We start from the raw sequence: 19329 nt of genomic DNA on the forward strand, positions 1-19329 counted from the left end.
CATAACATTATTCTTCTATATGGATTTTGAATTTTAAGAGGAAAAAAATAAAAATAAATTTATTTTCGTGTGTTCGGATTAAAAAAATCTTAATTATAATTTAATTTTATAAAGTTTTAAACAATTACAAATAAAATTAATAAATAAAATATCTTATAATTTTTTTAAAAAATATTATTTTTATCTACTCTTTCTCTCAAAAATTTTTATTAAAAAATCTAAAATCCAAACAAAACCTATAACTTTATATGGTTAATGGACACCATATATCACCTGGCAGATTATTAAAAATAAATAAAAAAGGAAGAGGGTAACTAAAAAAAGGATAAAATATAATATAATTTTTAAATAATTGTAAACTAAAAAAACAAAATATTAAAAAAATTCTCTTATAAAATTTATAAAAAAAATTTATTTTTTCTCTAATAATAAAATTCAAACTAAGTCAATAACTTTTTATAGTTAATGGACAGTAAATATCAACTAGCTTTTCTCAGCCTAAACTATTTATTTTTCAAAAATAATAATAATTAAAAAATAAATTAAAGAGAAAAGGGGTAATTTGAGAAGGGTAAAATGGGAAAGACAACAAAATTGGGCGGTTGGGACCCAATAGTGTGCTGTCGCCAAATGGCAGGTGGGGAGGGAAGAACACTTATCTATCTGTAATTTATTTTTTTATTTTTATTGTTTATTTATATAAAAAAATTTAAAATTAAAATTCACTTCCGGACTTCAAATCTTTATCCATTCCCATTTTATTAGACCCCCCTTTTCTATTCTCATTTTCTGACCTAATATTTCTCATTTTTTCTCAACAATTTTCCTTCTTTCTCTTTCGCCAAGAAAACCACCACCACTACTACCTCCGCCATTCCCCGCCACCACTCCCAGTCCCAGATATTTTCCTTCTGATCAAGCACGCGTAGACCCATTGCACTGACGAATCATGAGAGAAATTATAAGCATTCATATAGGTCAGGCTGGAATTCAGGTTGGAAATTCATGCTGGGAGCTCTATTGTCTTGAGCATGGCATCCACCCTGATGGTATGATGCCAAGGTGAGAACTTTCTTCTTGTTTTTGTGTCGAATCCATTTGGGTTTTGTGAAATTTTCAATTTTTGTTGATGGGTATTTTTTGGTTTGGGAGAATTTGGATTTTGATGGGACCAGGTAGTGTATGTGTACTTGTGTTGCTATTGTATTTCACTGGATCCGTTGTTTGAGATTTGTTTAAGGAGTTTTGTATTAATTGAATTATTGTTTTTTTTTATGCACATTGTTGTATGGGAAAAGGTAAATGGGTGTGTTAATTCTTGTATTTTGTGATGAAAGTGAAGGCTGTTTAATCGAATTGGATCAACTTGTTTAGAAGTTTTGGTTGATATGGATCTGTATTAGAGGTTTGCTGTTTGAGATCAGAAGACAATTTAGAGAAGTTGGGTCCCATGGATTTTGGATTATGTTAATTGATTTGATGAAAATTGAGGTTAAAGCAAGAAGCTTGATCATAGTGTTTGGTGGTTCCTGTTTAAAGATATATACATGTTCATATCATATTGAAGTGTAGTCTTAAACCATTTTGGATTTTATAACGATCGCCATGTGTTTGGTTTATTGTGACTAATGGAATGTTATGTATTTTTTTTCTTTGAATGCAGTGACAATACAGTTGGTGTTGCCCATGATGCCTTCAACACCTTCTTCAGTGAGACAAGTTCAGGCAAGCATGTGCCTAGAGCTATCTTTGTTGACTTGGAACCCACCGTTATCGACGAGGTTAGAACCGGCGAGTACCGCCAGCTATTCCACCCTGAGCAACTCATTTCTGGGAAGGAGGATGCTGCTAACAATTTCGCAAGAGGACATTATACAGGTGAAACCGAGATCGTTTCTGAATCACATTGAATAGCAAACTTGTATTATCTCAATGTGTTGGTGTTGTTACTTACTTGAGCCTTTTGTTTTTGGTTATGTGTTGCAGTTGGGAAGGAAATTGTAGATCTCTGCCTTGACCGAGTAAGGAAATTGGCTGATAACTGCACTGGATTGCAAGGGTTTTTGGTGTTCAGCGCTGTTGGTGGTGGTACTGGCTCTGGTTTGGGATCTTTGTTGTTAGAACGCTTGTCTGTAGATTATGGAAAGAAGTCAAAGCTTGGCTTCACTATCTATCCTTCACCCCAGGTACATTTAGCTACTAATAGAGTTTCATGCGTGTCACCCGAGAGGGGTACTTAAACGGTTAGGCATGTGGTTTGCTGCCACAAGGTCAGATGTTCGAGTCCCTCTTAGGCATCTATATTTCAGATCCTCGGAATTTTATGCCTATATTATACATTGTTACATTGTTCTGTTATTTATGAACGAGTTTTTCTCTCTTGATTACAGGTTTCGACGGCAGTTGTGGAACCTTACAACAGTGTTCTATCTACACACTCCCTTCTTGAACACACAGATGTGGCTGTGTTGTTGGACAATGAAGCTATCTATGACATCTGCAGGAGATCCCTAGACATTGAGAGGCCAACATACACAAATTTGAACCGTTTGATATCACAAATCATATCCTCATTGACAACCTCGTTGAGGTTTGATGGAGCCATTAACGTTGACATCACAGAGTTCCAGACTAACCTCGTGCCATACCCCCGAATTCATTTCATGCTTTCTTCATATGCCCCTGTTATCTCAGCTGAGAAAGCATACCATGAACAGCTATCTGTACCTGAGATCACAAATGCAGTGTTTGAGCCATCGAGCATGATGGCGAAGTGTGACCCTAGACATGGAAAATACATGGCCTGCTGTCTGATGTACAGGGGAGATGTTGTTCCTAAGGATGTAAATGCCGCCGTTGCTACTATCAAAACCAAAAGGACTGTGCAATTTGTTGACTGGTAAGAGTTAAACTTCATTCATATTTTGCACAAAGCTTTCTTTACTTTGATTTTTGAAGAGTTTCTTATGCGGTTGGATGATGCAGGTGCCCAACTGGCTTTAAATGCGGTATAAACTACCAGCCTCCAACAGTTGTGCCGGGCGGTGATCTTGCCAAAGTGCAACGAGCTGTTTGCATGATCAGCAACAACACAGCCGTGGCTGAGGTCTTCTCGCGTATTGACCACAAGTTCGATCTCATGTACGCCAAGAGGGCATTCGTCCACTGGTACGTCGGTGAAGGTATGGAGGAAGGTGAGTTCTCGGAAGCCCGTGAAGACCTTGCGGCCCTCGAGAAAGATTACGAGGAAGTTGGTGCTGAAGGAGCCGACGATGAAGAGGAAAATGAAGACTACTGATGATGATGTTATGCAAGGGCGTTTTATCTTGATATTTTTGTATATCATGGCGATTTGCTTCTTCTTCACTACCTCCTATATTTCGCTTTTGCAAGTGTTTTGTCTGTATTGAGCTGTACGATCAAATTTTAATCTGTCTTTAATGCCATGGAATTGTAAGAATTTATGTACTTATGCCATCAATCACATGTGTTCTTTTTTTGATATTAATGAAATGATTCTTTTCTGAATCATAAGTTGCAGATAAAAAAACTCTCTTCTTCTTGTTTAGCTTAGCTTTTTTTTTCTTTGAATGTACTTTTTTGTTTTTGGCATTTTACAAATTACATGTTGATGAAACAGATCAATAAATGAAAGAAAAAAGCATTGCCCATTGGAAAAGTATCACAGAACAGGAAAAGAAAAAGAAAAAAGGACAAATAGTATTTTTGCCTTGAACTTTTTTGCGTTGTGCCCTTTCTGTTGCAGCCAAAAAAGAATGAATTTGTCAATATAAAATAAGGGTAGGTAACTATTTAGTACGTTGTGTTTTTGTAATTGTAAAGTTTTATTTTGGTACTCTGTGTTTACAATAATGCTTATTTGGTATTCTGTACTTTAAAATCTTACATATTTGGTACCTTGTATTTTAAAATCGTACATATTTAGTACCTTAAACTCAAATTTAATTAATAAAATTTTACCAATTTAATCAAACTGCTCTCAATTATGAGTTTCAATTTCAAATTTAATTAATTAATTACATTTAATTGATGACAGTTTGATCATATTGACAAAATTTTATTTATCAAATATGAGTTTAGGGTACCAAATATATATGATTGTAAAATACAAGATACTATATGAACATTATTGAAAAAAGATGGTACTAATGTTAATAATATAAGTTTTATTAATATATAAGGGTAGTTTAGTCTTTTAGTCTCTCATTATTTTGGCTATATATTTTGTTGCTCTTGTACTCTTATTTTCATCTCTTTTAACATAATGAAAACCTAGTCTCCCTTTTGATTCTCTCTCAAATCTCCTTTTATCTATTTTGCAAAATTATCAACTAAAATGATACTTTGCAAAAATAAAAATTACTAAATGAATAAATTATCATAAAATAATGACATTAAAAACTCAAGCCCCTTCTTCATTGTTCTAATAAATTCATCTAACTCGTGAAAACACTTAGATAATCTTGTTACGAAAAAACTACAATAATATTATCATATTAATTCACTCGTTTTTTGTTCGAATCCAATCCAATAATATCTCATCCACCAAACAAGATCTAAATCAATCTCTACATTTAAACTAGACACAAGCTGTCTAATTCAATATATATAAAAAAAAAACATATGTATTGAATGATTTTGATGAATAGGATGACCACAAAATTTTGAAAGTACAGTGCAATGAATTTTTATGCATATATATATATATATAATATAGATAGATTTCAGATTCACATTTGAATTATTTGTGGGATCCACTTGGATTACTATATCATATCCAACACTAAATGTTGTTCTTTATTTTAGCAATATTATCTATTTTATTTTGTTTTTAATTAAAATTTAATTTCTAAACAACCAGACAAAGAAGGTAATAGTATGGATGGTGACTATTAGTAGATTAGAACTATTCTTTCCTTCTTCATAAAATAGTAGTTATCACTTGAAAAGAAAAAAAAAACAGAACAGTTAGTCAGGCACGGCAATGCCGGTCTTGAAAATAAAAATAAAAAATATTTCAAAAAATAATTAAAAATTTTAAAGTCTATTTTTTTTTTACTTCTTTTGTCTTCTTTTCTTTCTAACTCCATTTAACATTTATTATTTTTTTCTTAATATTTGAAATTAAATAAGAAAAAGTAAAAATAGAAAAGAAAAAGAAGTAAAAATATATATTTTAATATTTTAGTAATAATTTAAAAATAAAAAATCTATTTTACTAAAATATTATTAAATATATTTTTTACTTCTTTTTTTTCTTATTTAATTTTAAATATTAAGAAAAAATAATAATTCTTCAATGGAGGAGAAGAAAGAAAAAAAAAGTAAAAATAGGAAAAAGAAAAGAAAAAAAGTAAAAAAATATATATATTTTAATAAGAAAATATATTTCATAATTTTTTAGTAAAATATATTTTTTATTAAATATTTTTTCTATTTTTACTTATTTAATTTTAAATATTAAGAACAAATTATAATTTTTAAATGGAGGAGAAGAAAGAAAAAAGTAAAAAAAAAAATAGATTTTATCATTTTTAAGTTATTTTTTATTTTTTTAATCTTTTGAAATTATTTTTATATCTTTTATTTTTTAATTACTTTTTAAATTTTAATTATACACGTGCCAGTAACGTGTCAATGCCACATCACTATCTTAAGTGTCAAATCATCACTTTGTTAACCATGTATGATGAAAACAAACAGAAAATGCACAATAAGATAACAATAATAGTTCGAGAGAAATTTAAAACAACACGAAAAAATTCAAGGACACAATAAGATAGTGGTAATAGTTCAAAGGACAAAAATCATATTTATGATTTTTAAATTGTATAGTTGAAAATAATTATTCATTATTGCGTGTAAATGTTATATGCAACTCTATCATTACTCTCGTAACAAGAAAGTACTTTAGATATTTAAAGAATATATATCCATAAATTAAATAAAAATAACAATCAAACCTCTCCAAAATAAACAAAACATAATTTTGCCTCTCAATTACTTTTCCCCCTTTTTTCCATTTGGTTTGGTTGTATTTGTAGCAAATGTTTTGCAATCACATGAAACATAAAAGTCAAAATAATATTAAGTGGTACTTTTGTGTTAGTTGTGAGCTTAATTACATACATATTCACACACATGAAATCTCTTTCACAACTATATGGTTTGTACTTTAGTAGTACTAAAGTTCAATTTTTGCACCATACAATTGATGGCAACATATGATTCTTATCTTTAATTTTCATTACTTCAAGTTACTTGCTCCTTTGAAAATTGCTACAACTACTTGTACTAAAAATTGTCACATCTTGAAGTTTTGCTTTTCTTTTTTTATTTAAAAATTTAAACATTATCCAAAATCAATATGACTCTTGTACAACATATAATAAATGTGTGCAATCATGATTTTTTTTTCACACTTACTTTTTCTCTATTCATTTTCACTACTATGTCATTCCTGACTTAATTTTTTTTATATGACATATTTTGTAAAATTAATAAATTTTTGTTTTACTTGGAACATCTCCAAAGGTGTTCCTTAAATTTTAGTTAAATATAAAGTGAAAAGCTATTTTAGATGATCAATTTTGTTGTTCTCTATTTTAACTAATATCAATTAATTTAGTATTTATTGTGATCACATTTTGGTTTCATAAAAATCTCTAAATATAATTATGTTTAATGAAATTCTAATAAATTATAATAATAAATTACTTATTTTATTGTGTGTATTCTAATATACTTTTTTAGCTTTCTAAATAGGGTTTATACATTTTTGGACCCTATATTTTGTCTCATTATCTGTTTGGACTTTGTATTTTGTCTCATTACTTGTTTGGATCTTGTGTTTTGACAAATTATATTTTGGACTATATATTTTGTAAAATGGTTCTAATAGAACCCTAAACCCGATTTTGATCAAAGTTTTAACAACTGAAATCACAAATAATTTATCAAACTAACAATTCAGAACAAAAATAAAATTATTCTGCTTAAAAATGGTGTTGTTATATTCAATTCTTTTCATCAAAATTGAGTTTAAGGGTCGATTTGAATCATTTTACAAAATATAAGGTCTAAAAATAAATTTTTTAAAACACAAGATCCAAACAGATAATTGGAAAAAACACAAGTTCTAAAAAAGTATACTCTTCTAAATATAAAAAAATAAAATTAAAAATCTTATAAAACTATTTAAAATAATAATAATTCAATGGATCTATGTTTAGATATGATCAACCACCTAAATATGTTTTTGATAGTACTAACCTCATCCTTACATGAGTAAAAATCTAGATCGATGCCTCCACGACCCATGCCTTATAATTTATTGCCCCCTGAGTTGGTACATTTAAATTGAAATAATTTATATATATATATATATTTTTAAAAAAGGCCATATAAATAATCTACAAACTCATGAAAGAAAAATTAATGAATCATGTTAAATTAATTAATAATAAATATTCCTAATAAATTGAATGAATGTACTAATAATACTGTTATACAACAAAAATAGCTATAATTACTCATTTGAAATAATCATGTAGTCCTATGATTTCATCAATTCATAAAGTTATCAATTGAAATGACCAAAATATATATATATAGTAATATATGCTTAAAAGTGGAAAATATCATTTTTAAAACGAGTGCCTTGTCATTGTATTCTAGGCTCTTTGTGAAGTGTTCCTGCTCGTTGAATTTGCTTGGACTTGAGGTAAGGAAGTTAGATAGATTTTATGATTTTATGCTATGAATGGTAAGACTGTTGTATGAATGAATTATTATGAATTATGAATGTCATAATGTGATGATATGTTGAATATGATATGTTTATGGATGTTAGATACATCCAACGAGTTACTATACATAAAGACGTAACTCTTAGGGCAGACGCGCCGAGGTTATTCAAGGACCAGAGACTCTTGTTTACCTCATAGGGTGACATGGACAACTAGCGAGCCATACTCATCATGTATGCTGTATGAATGTGATATGATGATATGTTACGAAAATGTTATGATTTGCCATGATGTTTTAGATGAACGTTAGTGTTTGTATTTGTTGTATTCTTACTTGCTTATTGTTTGTACTTACTTACTGGGCTTTTAGCTCACCCCCTTACTTTCCTTCCAGGTAGCAAATATGATTTCTTTATGGCATGCGTGGTGACGTGAGGAGTTCTATCATCATGGGGTGTATGGCGTGGGGTAATCCTATGGACGGAATAACGATCATCGTAGAACGCCATTTAAATAATGTTTTGTTTTAAGAGACTTTCCTAAATTATCAGTGGGACTCAGTTGTTTAATTTTGTTTCTTTGAACTTTGCATAAAAATTTATGTTTTCTTTTAAAACTAATGGCGCCAGCTTGCATTGTTTTAAGCAAGTCCCCACTGAGACTTTGATAATGAGTGGTATTATTTTATAAATTATGTTATGCGAATGTTTTACAAGTATTAGTTTAGGGCGTTCTTTACAATAATAGAGACAAAAAAATATATATAATTTTTTTAAAATAATCTTTTATTTAAATAAATAATAGACAAAAATATATTCACCATATTTAATGTAAAATATATTGACTTGCCTTGACACCAAGCAACACGCTCAAATATTAAATAATTGAAGTGTGACTACTTCAAACTACTTAATAACTTCTATATATAAAAATAGTGGGATTTATTTTGAGTATGGAACATGGTTGACAATGGAATATATATATATATATATATATAAAAATATATATACTAAAGCACAAACTTGTTCCTTTTAATAAATAATAAAAAAAAATGGGATTGATTTGATTCAACTCTAATGGGACTACAAAACACCAAAGCACAAACTTGTCCTCACCCTTTTTACATCCTTATCCAATCCATTTAATTCAATCCAATCCAATTCAATCCATTTATTCAAATTCATTCCAATTGTAATTAGATATTTATTTTTTTGTAATTAGATTGAATTTGATTGGTTCAGTATAATTGGATTGATTTGAATGTTGCCCATCCCTAACTTCAAGCACCATGGGACTGCAAAACACCAATTTGGTGTTGATCCAACACCATATATCACTCCAATGAGACTAGAAAATTAAATACATGAACGGTGCCACGACATTATTGATATGACACTGTTCACCATGGCAAATTTTTTTGTTTTGTTTTTGTGTTTTATATTAATATTTTATATATAGAAATATATGTATATTATTTAATTTGTAAGATAAAATAATATAATGATATAATGTTTACTTTGTGGAGAATATAACAATGTTGAAAATATTTTTTGGTGTAATTTTTAGTGTTATGGCTGGATTGGAAAAAAAAATATGGTGTTAAAATTACCTCATTTTGATGTTGGTTCAACAAAATTTTAGTGTTCATAGTTAAAGTTGCTCTGAGTGTAATAAAAAATTTGTGACTAAATGCTACTTTTAGTCGTAACAATAATAGACAAAAAAAATATAATTTTTTTAAAAATAATATTTTATTTAAATAAATAATAGACAAAAATATACTTACCACATTTAATGTAAGTGATATTGACTTGCCTTTACACCAAGCAACACGCTCAAATTAGTTTGTAATATTAAATAATTGACAATGGAATATATATACATATCAAAGCACAAACTTGTCCCTTTCAATAAATAATAACAAAGAATGGGAAAAAAGTTCAATACAGATCTGAATTTATAATATGATGACATTTTAGTAAAACATCCTAAACCATCTAAATGTAAAATTATTTTACTTGTAATTGAAATTATTATATTATCCAATTAGCCGATACATTAGAAACTAAAACCTTAGTTATATATGTAGCTTAATATTTGATTTTGCCTTATTGTCACTTTATTTAAATTTCTTATAAAATGAATAAATGACTTGTTCAGTCATAAAAACATCCTAAACCATCTGAATTAATGTAAAATTATTTTATTTGTAATTAAAATTTAATGTAAATGATGTTGACTTATTTTGAAACCCAAGCAACATGCTAGAAGTTTGGGATATTATCTAAAATTATATTTTTTTTCCAAAATAATAAATAGAAGAAAATGAGAGGCGAAGCAGCTTACCCTCTTAAAACCAAGCAATACGCTGGAAGTTTAATACTTTTATTTGTTTCATATAATTTTGAATATTGGAATATAACTTATCTTAAAAGAAAAAGACACTTATATCTAGAAAATAAATATGTTCATAGCTAAAATTACAAGATTTTTTTAGTTAATTTATTAAAAAAATTACTTTGTGAATTTGTTATAAAACAAAAAATATATATAAGAAACTTCAGATATAATTTTGAATACTAATAACAATTTTCTTTAATCAATATTTTGGAGTTCGGAAAAGAATTTAAAGTAATTGTAAACATCAGAAATAATTGAAAAAAAAATATTAATTGAATTTTTAAATTTCAAGCTCCAATCAATCTCACATTACTTTCAAGCCTTAAATAAACGTTGAATCTTCCTTTATGAAATTTCTTATCAACTGAACCAAATAACACGTTGTTATTTAATGTGTCTGGGTGGGCAGTGATAAATCAAGGAGAGACGTGAATATAAATTTGTATTTATTTATTTTCTCTCTATATATATATATGTATAGTTAGATGAATGTGAGGCATTCAGTCATTGCTTATAATATAACTATTAATCACTTTGAATTCTCAATATGATGATTGTGATGCTTCTGCTCTTGCTAGTCAGTACTACTAGTCATGTTGTTTTGGGTAGTACTACGCATGCATCTGGGGTTTCTCATCAAGTTCAAAATTTCTGTATCGAAACAGAGTGACAAGCTCTTCTCACCTTCAAACGAGGCCTTATGAATAAGTATGGTGATCGTGATGAGGTCCTACCATCTTGGACAAGCAACAACAAAGATTGATGCACATGGAAAGGAATCAGGTGCGATAACTTGACCAATCATATTATCATGCTTCATCTTGATCCTTATATTACCTACTATATTGATGGTAGTTATGGTGTGACACCTATTTCCGGTGAAATTAGTGCCTCTTTGGTCCAGCTCCAATATTTGGAGTATTTGAATCTTAGTTACAATGATTTCACTAAAATCCCAAAGTTTATAGGAGCCTTCACAAATCTCAAATATCTTGATTTGTCAGATAATTCTATAACTGGAAATATTCCTTCAGAACTTGGAAACCTCACCAAGTTACGTTATCTTGATTTTTCATGGAATTATATAACTGGAAATATTCCTTCAGAACTGGGAAACCTCACCAACTTACGTATTCTTGACCTTAGTCACTATAGTGGTTTGACTGCTAATAGTTTCAAATGGCTTTCTCACCTCTCTTATCTGAGAATCTTTAAACTGGGTGGTACAAACTTCAGTAAAGCCAAAGACTGGTTTCATTCATTTAAAACAGCTCCCTCCTTATCAACCTTAGAGCTAGTTTATTGTCAATTTCCAGAGCTAGATGATTCCTCTTTTTCTCATATCACAAACTCTACCAATTCTATCACAACTCTCGATGTCTTTAGTGCATTTGGGTCTACAACAGTTTCTCGCTTGCTTAATTTGAGCAATAATCTTGTTGATCTCTCTCTGGATGGTTATTATTATTTCAATATCGAAAGTAGTCCTATTCCAATTCCAGATTCTTTTGACAATTTGAAATATCTAAGGCATTTAAATTTGGGTGGATTTGATGGGGAAGTGCCGAAATCTATAGGGAGTCTTTGCAGGCTTCAAGAATTACATTTGTCCTATAATGAATTCAATTCCACCATCATTGATATCTTGGAAAGCCTCCTTGATTGCAATAACAACTCGTTAGAAATTCTTAATTTGTCTCGGAATAGTCTAATTGGACCACTGCCTAGAGATTTGTCAAGATTTTTGCACTTGAGAGAGTTGTATGTATCAGACAATAAGTTCAGTGATACTTTACCAGAGAGTATCGGCAAGCTCACTAGTCTTGAGTTATTAGACATTTCCAATAATTCTTTCAGCGGATTTGTCTCTGAAACACACCTTGAGAAACTCTCCAAATTGAAACACCTTGACTTATCTTCCAACTCTTTAACTTTGAAAATGAACATCACATGGGTTCCTCCTTTTCAACTCCAATATATCAATTTGAAATCTTGCATGATAGGTTCACAATTTCCTTCTTGGCTTCAAACACAGTCAAATATTTCATATATTGATTTATCTTCCAATCTTATCAACAGCACCTTGCCAAATAGTCTATTGGAATCTAATAATAAGTCTCCATACGTTGATTTAAGCTCTAACAAATTTCATGGATGTATCCCACCAAATCTTCTTCTCAAAGCAAGTGTATTATTTCTTTCCAACAATACTCTCACATGTTTTGAGCCTCTCTTTTGCGATCAAATTGATGGAACAATGCAGCATCTTGATCTTTCTAATAACAAGTTATTTGGAAGCATTCCAAACTGTTTGTTCCATTTATTACGACATTTGTCCTATCTCAATTTGAACAACAATAGGTTGTCTGGTGTGATACCAAGCTCAATAGCTTCCTTGTATAGAATTCAAGCACTAGGTTTGAGGAAAAATAACTTGTCAGGAACTTTACCATCATCCATGAAGAATTGTACACAATTGTCACTTCTAGATGTTGGAGAGAACAGCTTGGCAGGAACTATACCAAAGTGGATTGGGGAAATACTAACAGATTTGGTTGTTTTGCAACTAAAGTCTAATCATTTTTATGGAGCAATACCATCAACTCTTTGCCATCTACAATACATTCAGATTTTGGACATTTCCCATAATAGGATATATGGAGCTATCCCATCTTGTATGAATAATTTCACATCCATGGCAGAGAAATCTGAAGAATATGATGGTCGTAGTGTATATTTTGAGAAGTCAATAATATGGAAAGGGAAGGAATATGAGAATATACAAAATTTGAAATTATTTAGAGTCATTGACCTTTCAAGTAATAAATTGATTGGAGAGATACCTATAGAGTTGACTTATCTTGTGGGACTAAATCAGTTGAACTTGTCGAGAAATAGTTTGGGTGGAGCCATACCTCAGAACATTGGGAATTTAAGTCGACTAGAATCACTAGATTTGTCTCATAACAATTTTAGTGGAAAAATTCCTACGGGCTTGGCAGAATTATCTTTTTTGGCATACTTGAATCTATCATTTAATCATTTGTCAGGAAAGATCCCCACAGGTACTCAATTGCAAAGTTTCGATGATTCTTCATATGTTGAAAATTTTGGATTATGTGGACTTCCTCTTTTGACTGAATGCCGTGGAGATCATGCAACTTCTAGAAATCATGAACTTCATCAAGAATGGTTTGATATGTCATGGTTTTTCATTGGTCTTGAATTTGGATTTGCTCTTGGTTTTATTGGAGTTTGTGGAGCTTCGTTCCTAAACTTTTATCGAAGACTTGCTTATTTTCGGTGCTTAAATATATTTGAAGATTGGCTTTATGTGATGATAAGCGTTAAAGTTTCTAAATTGAAGAGATACTTCAATGCTAAATGGTTAGTACTTTTGTTTTCTTCTTTTTATTACAAAATATGTATATAATGATTCCTCAAATAATCATCATAACTATGAATTCTCTTGTATTTTCTTAAAAAACAATTAATTAATGAAATATTAATGTATTTCATCTTCGTTATCACAGAGTCATTTTTGGAGATCTCATCTTGGAGAGCTGTGGAAATTAATGGACGAGAGAACTCGAAAGAGAAGAATAAAAATTTAGTGATTGCTCATTAAAATTTCTTTGAGATATATATGTGTACTAGCTAGTCTATTTTCAGCTATATATATAGCATGTTATCATTTGTATTTCTTTTTTGTTTTTTTTCTTTCTAGTAAAACACTTTATATATGGATATGATATTTTATGTATGAAATAAATAAATGTATCTTTTTGTTAGTTGAGTTTTTTTGACATTGATTTGGCTAAATGTGTACCTTGAACTTTAAAGATAAATTCAGATTAATGAGATCAAAAGTGTATAGACTACTAGGCATGCATATATAAATATATATATATTTATACCATTTGAACCCGACACAGTGAAAAGTCATTACACTACTGACACATTCCTCTCTTAGAGAATAGATTAAAGTGTTGCCATGTCTTATTGATAATAGATAAAGACATGAATATGACTTTGTGAACGAGCAGACGGTTTAGAAATTTTCTTAAATTTATATAATATTAATAATAATAATAAACAATCAAGTAAAAAAATTCATTTCAATTAAATATTTTTTAAAATATTGTTCAATGCATATGCGTTAAAGGATATTAATCATTGCATTCACTGAAGTTGTGAAAGGAAGGAACTTGGCTTAAACGGTTGGCTAGTGAACTTGGATTTGAGCAAGGTAAGACTAATGTATTTTGTGACTGCCAAAGTGCTATTCATTTGTCTAAAGATAGCATGTTTTGTGAAATGACGAAATATGTGAATGTTAGACTTCATTTTATAAATAAAAAAATGAATATTAATTAACAATTTTAAAATTTTAAGTAAAAATAAAAGATACTAACTAAATTTGGGTACTACATGCAACGTGTTTTGAACAAAAGCCTTTCATATATTCAATGAATCATTGAAAAGTATATAACAATGATGATACAAAATTAGTTCCTAATCTTAAGCCATTCTATTATATATATATATATATATATATATTACATTAGATAACACCAGCCGAGTTAATTAACTCAGCAAACTATGACAACTTTTTTTCATACATTTTATGAACAATGAAGAGCAATATTTAGCTAATTTTATAAAGTTTTAAGATGTGGATTTATCGTCTCTAGTATTAAAGATAAAAAAAAATTTGCTAATTATTGTATAACGGAATATATTTGAGAAAATGAAATCAAACTGTTTATTAACTAAAGCTAGCCATTATTAATGGATACAAATTCACCAAAAATCAATATTACATCTAAAGCCAAAAAAATAGAAATAAACATCTGAAACTGCTAAAATCCGAAAAAGAAAGAAAGTAAGACTAAAACTAAATTTTCTAATAAAATACTTATTTCTAAATTTTAGTTCATGACTATTGGTCGTTTCATACTCCATGCATGAAGATTCTCTATAGTCACAGTCTCACTTCATTTGTTAAACACATACAAATGCGCATCATTTCCAATTGCCAAACCTGGATAAACTCTGGATGTGATACATGTTTTTCTCTTTTCTCCAAAGCTTTCAACAATAGAATGATCAATTTGCATACACACAATTCATTGTATATGCATGGTATCGAATGTGTATTAAGACGAGTGCCTTATCATTTTACAAAATATAAGGTCTAAAAATAATTTTTTTAAAACACAAGATCCAAACAGATAATTGGAAAAAACACAGGTTCTAAAAAAGTATACTCTTCTAAATATGAAAAAATAAAATTAAAAATCTTATAAAATTATTTAAAATAATAATATTTCAATGGATCTATGTTTAGATATGATCAACCACCTAAATATGTTTTTGATAGTACTAACCTCATCCTTACATGAGTAAAAATCTAGATCGATGCCTCCACGACCCATGCCTTATAATTTATTGCCCCCTGAGTTGGTACATTTAAATTGAAATAATTTATATATATAAATATATATTTTAAAAGAAAAAGATCATATAAATAATCTAGAAACTCATGAAAGAAAAATTAATGAATCATATTAAATTAATTAATAATAAATATTCCTAATAAATTGAATGAATGTACTAATAAGACTGTTATACAACAAAAATAGCTATCATCACTCGTTTGAAATAATCATATAGTCCTATGATTTCATCAATTCATAAAGTTGTCAATTGAAATGACCAAAATATATATATATATGAAGTAATATATGCTTAAAAGTAGAAAATATCATTTTTAAAAAGTTTTCTCAATTATAGGATAATAATGAAAATATTTATTATTTTTCATCAAGTGTTCCACACTTCTTTTTTTTTTCTTTTTTCCCCTACATTTTCTAGTTGGTTTTATGATAAGTCAATAACTATATTGATTTTACAAGTAACTTTTTGTAGTGGAAACATACTAATATCTTTAGTGATGATCATAGCATGATTATAGTCTAATCACATAATTACAATAATGTGTGCATTTGATGATCGAAGTTGATACTTGTTGGAGAGTTTTTCTCTTAGTCAAGAAAAGTTGACTTTTAGCTGGTCAAAGTTGAAGAATGATGATATTTTTTAGTAACCAATCTAATTAAAAAATTACTCTTGCTTTATTCTGAGAACAAATCCAGTGTGGGTTTGTTTGAGAAAAAATCACACATGGAAAGTATGTGGATATATTCAACAATTTATAAGAGTATGAGTTACTCCACTCATTACCAATTTGTTTTGAGATGGAACATCATGCTTCTTACCATGCACTATATTCCACATTCTAACATAGTATCAAGAGCCAAAGAAAACTCTAACGAGTATGTATCCGATCCAAATCAATAACCGGTCCAAAAAGATGGCCAAAAGAGCCCTTTGTGATTCGGAGATAGTGAGTCAAAAAGAGCCAACGAGTCACTTGCGATCAAGCCGTCCAAGATTGGTGAGCAAAAATAGCCACCATCTTGAGAATGGATGTTAGAGAAAATATATGTGTAGGTGTATTCAACAATTTATAAGAGTATGAGTTATTTCACTCATCATCAATTGGTTTTGAGATGGAACCTGTTAGGTTACAAAAAATAACATGACACGTTTCAAAAGATTGAACATCCTTCAAGGCCTCCAGCAAAAAAACGATTGGTTCCATGAGAGCAGGGTCGTGCCTAAGTATAGGAGGATTAGGCCCATGCCTAGGCCCCACACCCTAAAGGGTTACTAAATTTTAGAAAAATATCAATTTTTACATACAAAAAAGTCGCCAAATTTTAGAAAAATATCATTTTATGTGTAAAAATTGGAAAAATAACATTTTTTTTCTTTATTTGTCTTGGGCATCGTCCATCTCAGGCACGCCCCTGCATGAGAGTCGGAGTTTCGAACATCACAACTCCAGCCCCTGCAAAAGAGTTACCGAAAGAAGCGTCTACATAGGCTGTGTCCATCTTCTGCAGCTTCTGCATTGAAACAGATTGGCTTTCCTTAGGACATGTTTGCTTGCAACTTGAAGAGACACCTGAATTAAGCACTTCATTGACTCTGTTAACATGTCAATGCTATTGATTGAGACGATAAAGCCTCTCATTCCTAAGGTTCCAAATTGTTTCATTAACACAGACAGCATATAACATGAGAGATCTTTGGTTTGAGGGAAGCTCATGTTGTTGCAGAACCAAGTAATTAGTTCTCTTCCATTGGAGGCAGTGATGGAATCACTATGAACACCCCAGCGAGATGACAGCCACAAAGCTCTAGTCACTGAGCAATCTTTGAGAAAGGGAAGTCTATCAGTTGTAGGAAGAGCCTCAGAGGCAATTATCCATGACAGCAATTTTTGCCTTTCTAATAGGCCACTCATTCATGAGTTATGATTTTGAGAGAAAGAAGCTTTTTTAAATCCTAAATTTGTAAAGTTGACTAAATATTGAGTTATGACTTTGAGTAATCTGTAGTTAAGAGCAATAATAGTACTCAAACATGTTTACTTATTGGTTATGTATAGCTAAGGATATTTTTGTATCTTCACTCATCCAAAAATATTGATAAAAACAGATAACATGAGAGAGAGAGGGAGAGATTAGACATTAATTAACTTGGACAAAACAACTGATAGAAAGCAGAAAGATCCCAATGAGCATCAGTGGTGGAATCATATGCATAGCCAATATGCTCATTCACTCCATTCATTGCATACAATGAAGCTGATATTTGCCTTTCTAACTTCATTCTTCCAAATTCAGTAAACTCCACTTCTGCTTCTGCTGCTGCTGTACTAGATGAAGAAGATGATTGTGATGATAATGATGATGATGGTGATGTGGATAAGGAATCAACCCCTTTTGTCAACTCCATTCCTTGATATGTCATTGGAATTTGATCAAACCCAATAGGAAACGGCCATGTGTAATCGAAATGAGCCATACCCTGATGAGGTTCCACAACGCAGTTGCTCATATCTGGTTTATATGCACCATCAAACACCAGATTACTCTGGTTTATGAAACCAGATAAAGATGAAGAAGAAGAAGAAGAAGAAGAAGCATAATTGGTAGTTGTTGAGTTAGACTTTTGGTTTGTATTATTGAAATGAAAACAATCCCTCATAGTATTTGAACCAACACTAACAACACTGGTACTAACTGTGGTGGGGTTGCTTTGTTTCAAGCTCTTTTTTCGGTTGAGAAGGTTTCTGATCTTCAAAGAGAGCTGAGAATCGGTTGGAACACGATTGGCGAAGTTGGTTCGAGTGTTTGAACCACGAAGAAGGCACGCAGCTTCATCGTAGGCTCGAGCAGCCTCTTCAGCTGTATCAAAGGTTCCTAGCCACATCCTAATCTTCTTTGTTGTGTCCTTGATTTCTGCTACCCATTTCCCTGATGGCCTCTGTCTAACCCCAACAAACTTGTTCTTGGTGGCCTTGATTGCGGTTGCTCTTCCCATGAACTTTCTTTGTTTGTTGGTTGAGACTACTACCTTTTGCTCCTTTTGTTGGGCTTGTTGAAGTAACATTTTGTAAAGTGTTATGAAAAGTGTTGAATGAGTAGAATGAGAAAAGGGTCTTGTTTATATAAGGATAGACAAGAAATTTTTCCTCTTTAGTGGGAAGCTCGTTTTCATCATCTTTTTTGTCTACATATGAGGAAGACTTTAGTTAAATTTTGAGGTTGTTCTGACTTTACAATGTTCTGTTTATGACCAAATCTTTTGGACATGTCTAGAAATTCTAGACATGGGAGCCAGTTTCATACATTTTTATATGTAAGTAGTTGTCCTCACCTTAATTTTGGTCAACGAAACAATTGCCTTGTATAAAAAAGTGTAAATGTTGAGAGCACGAAAGGATGACATTTGTACTTCCTGCCTTGGAAGTTAAGAACACTAAACAATGTTGAATCCTTCCAAAAAGAAAGAAAAAAAAAATGATCTAAGCATATTTGTTAGGGGTTTGAATGGGAATCTTAAGCATATTTGTTAGGGGTTCTAATGGGAATCTATTCTTCTTACTATGTCAGTTGTTATCTCTCTGTCTCACCCAACACTTGACAACATATATTCCACCTAAAATTGGAGAAAATAAATCAAAGAAAAAGGTTACAAAGTTTGCATTCTTTAACATGTTGAATTTGACTTCATTTAAATGTTG

At 30.3% G+C, this 19329-nt stretch overlaps 3 protein-coding genes across 3 annotated transcripts; 2 read left to right on the forward strand and 1 right to left on the reverse strand.

Moving 5' to 3' along the window:
* Window positions 1-804: 804 nt before the first annotated feature.
* On the forward strand, window positions 805-3528 carry LOC133812424 (tubulin alpha-3 chain). Its single transcript, XM_062246317.1, has 5 exons — window positions 805-1062; window positions 1664-1878; window positions 1987-2186; window positions 2391-2899; window positions 2986-3528. The coding sequence occupies exons 1-5, from the start codon at window positions 950-952 to the stop codon at window positions 3296-3298; spliced, it is 1350 nt and encodes a 449-aa protein (XP_062102301.1). The 5' UTR covers window positions 805-949; the 3' UTR covers window positions 3299-3528.
* Window positions 3529-10958: 7430 nt separating this feature from the next.
* LOC133812402 (receptor-like protein EIX2) lies at window positions 10959-13960 on the forward strand. Its single transcript, XM_062246298.1, has 2 exons — window positions 10959-13556; window positions 13703-13960. Coding segments are annotated over exons 1-2 (2577 nt in total). The 5' UTR covers window positions 10959-10980; the 3' UTR covers window positions 13704-13960.
* A 3704-nt stretch (window positions 13961-17664) lies between these two features.
* On the reverse strand, window positions 17665-19300 carry LOC133812416 (ethylene-responsive transcription factor ERN1-like). The gene has a single exon (XM_062246312.1). It carries the CDS (start codon window positions 18693-18695, stop codon window positions 17775-17777), a length of 921 nt encoding a protein of 306 aa, XP_062102296.1. The 5' UTR covers window positions 18696-19300; the 3' UTR covers window positions 17665-17774.
* Between the last annotated feature and the right edge of the window lie 29 nt (window positions 19301-19329).

The sequence above is a fragment of the Humulus lupulus genome, unplaced genomic scaffold (genome assembly GCF_963169125.1).
Source record: "Humulus lupulus unplaced genomic scaffold, drHumLupu1.1 SCAFFOLD_29, whole genome shotgun sequence".
Lineage (NCBI taxonomy): Eukaryota > Viridiplantae > Streptophyta > Magnoliopsida > Rosales > Cannabaceae > Humulus > Humulus lupulus.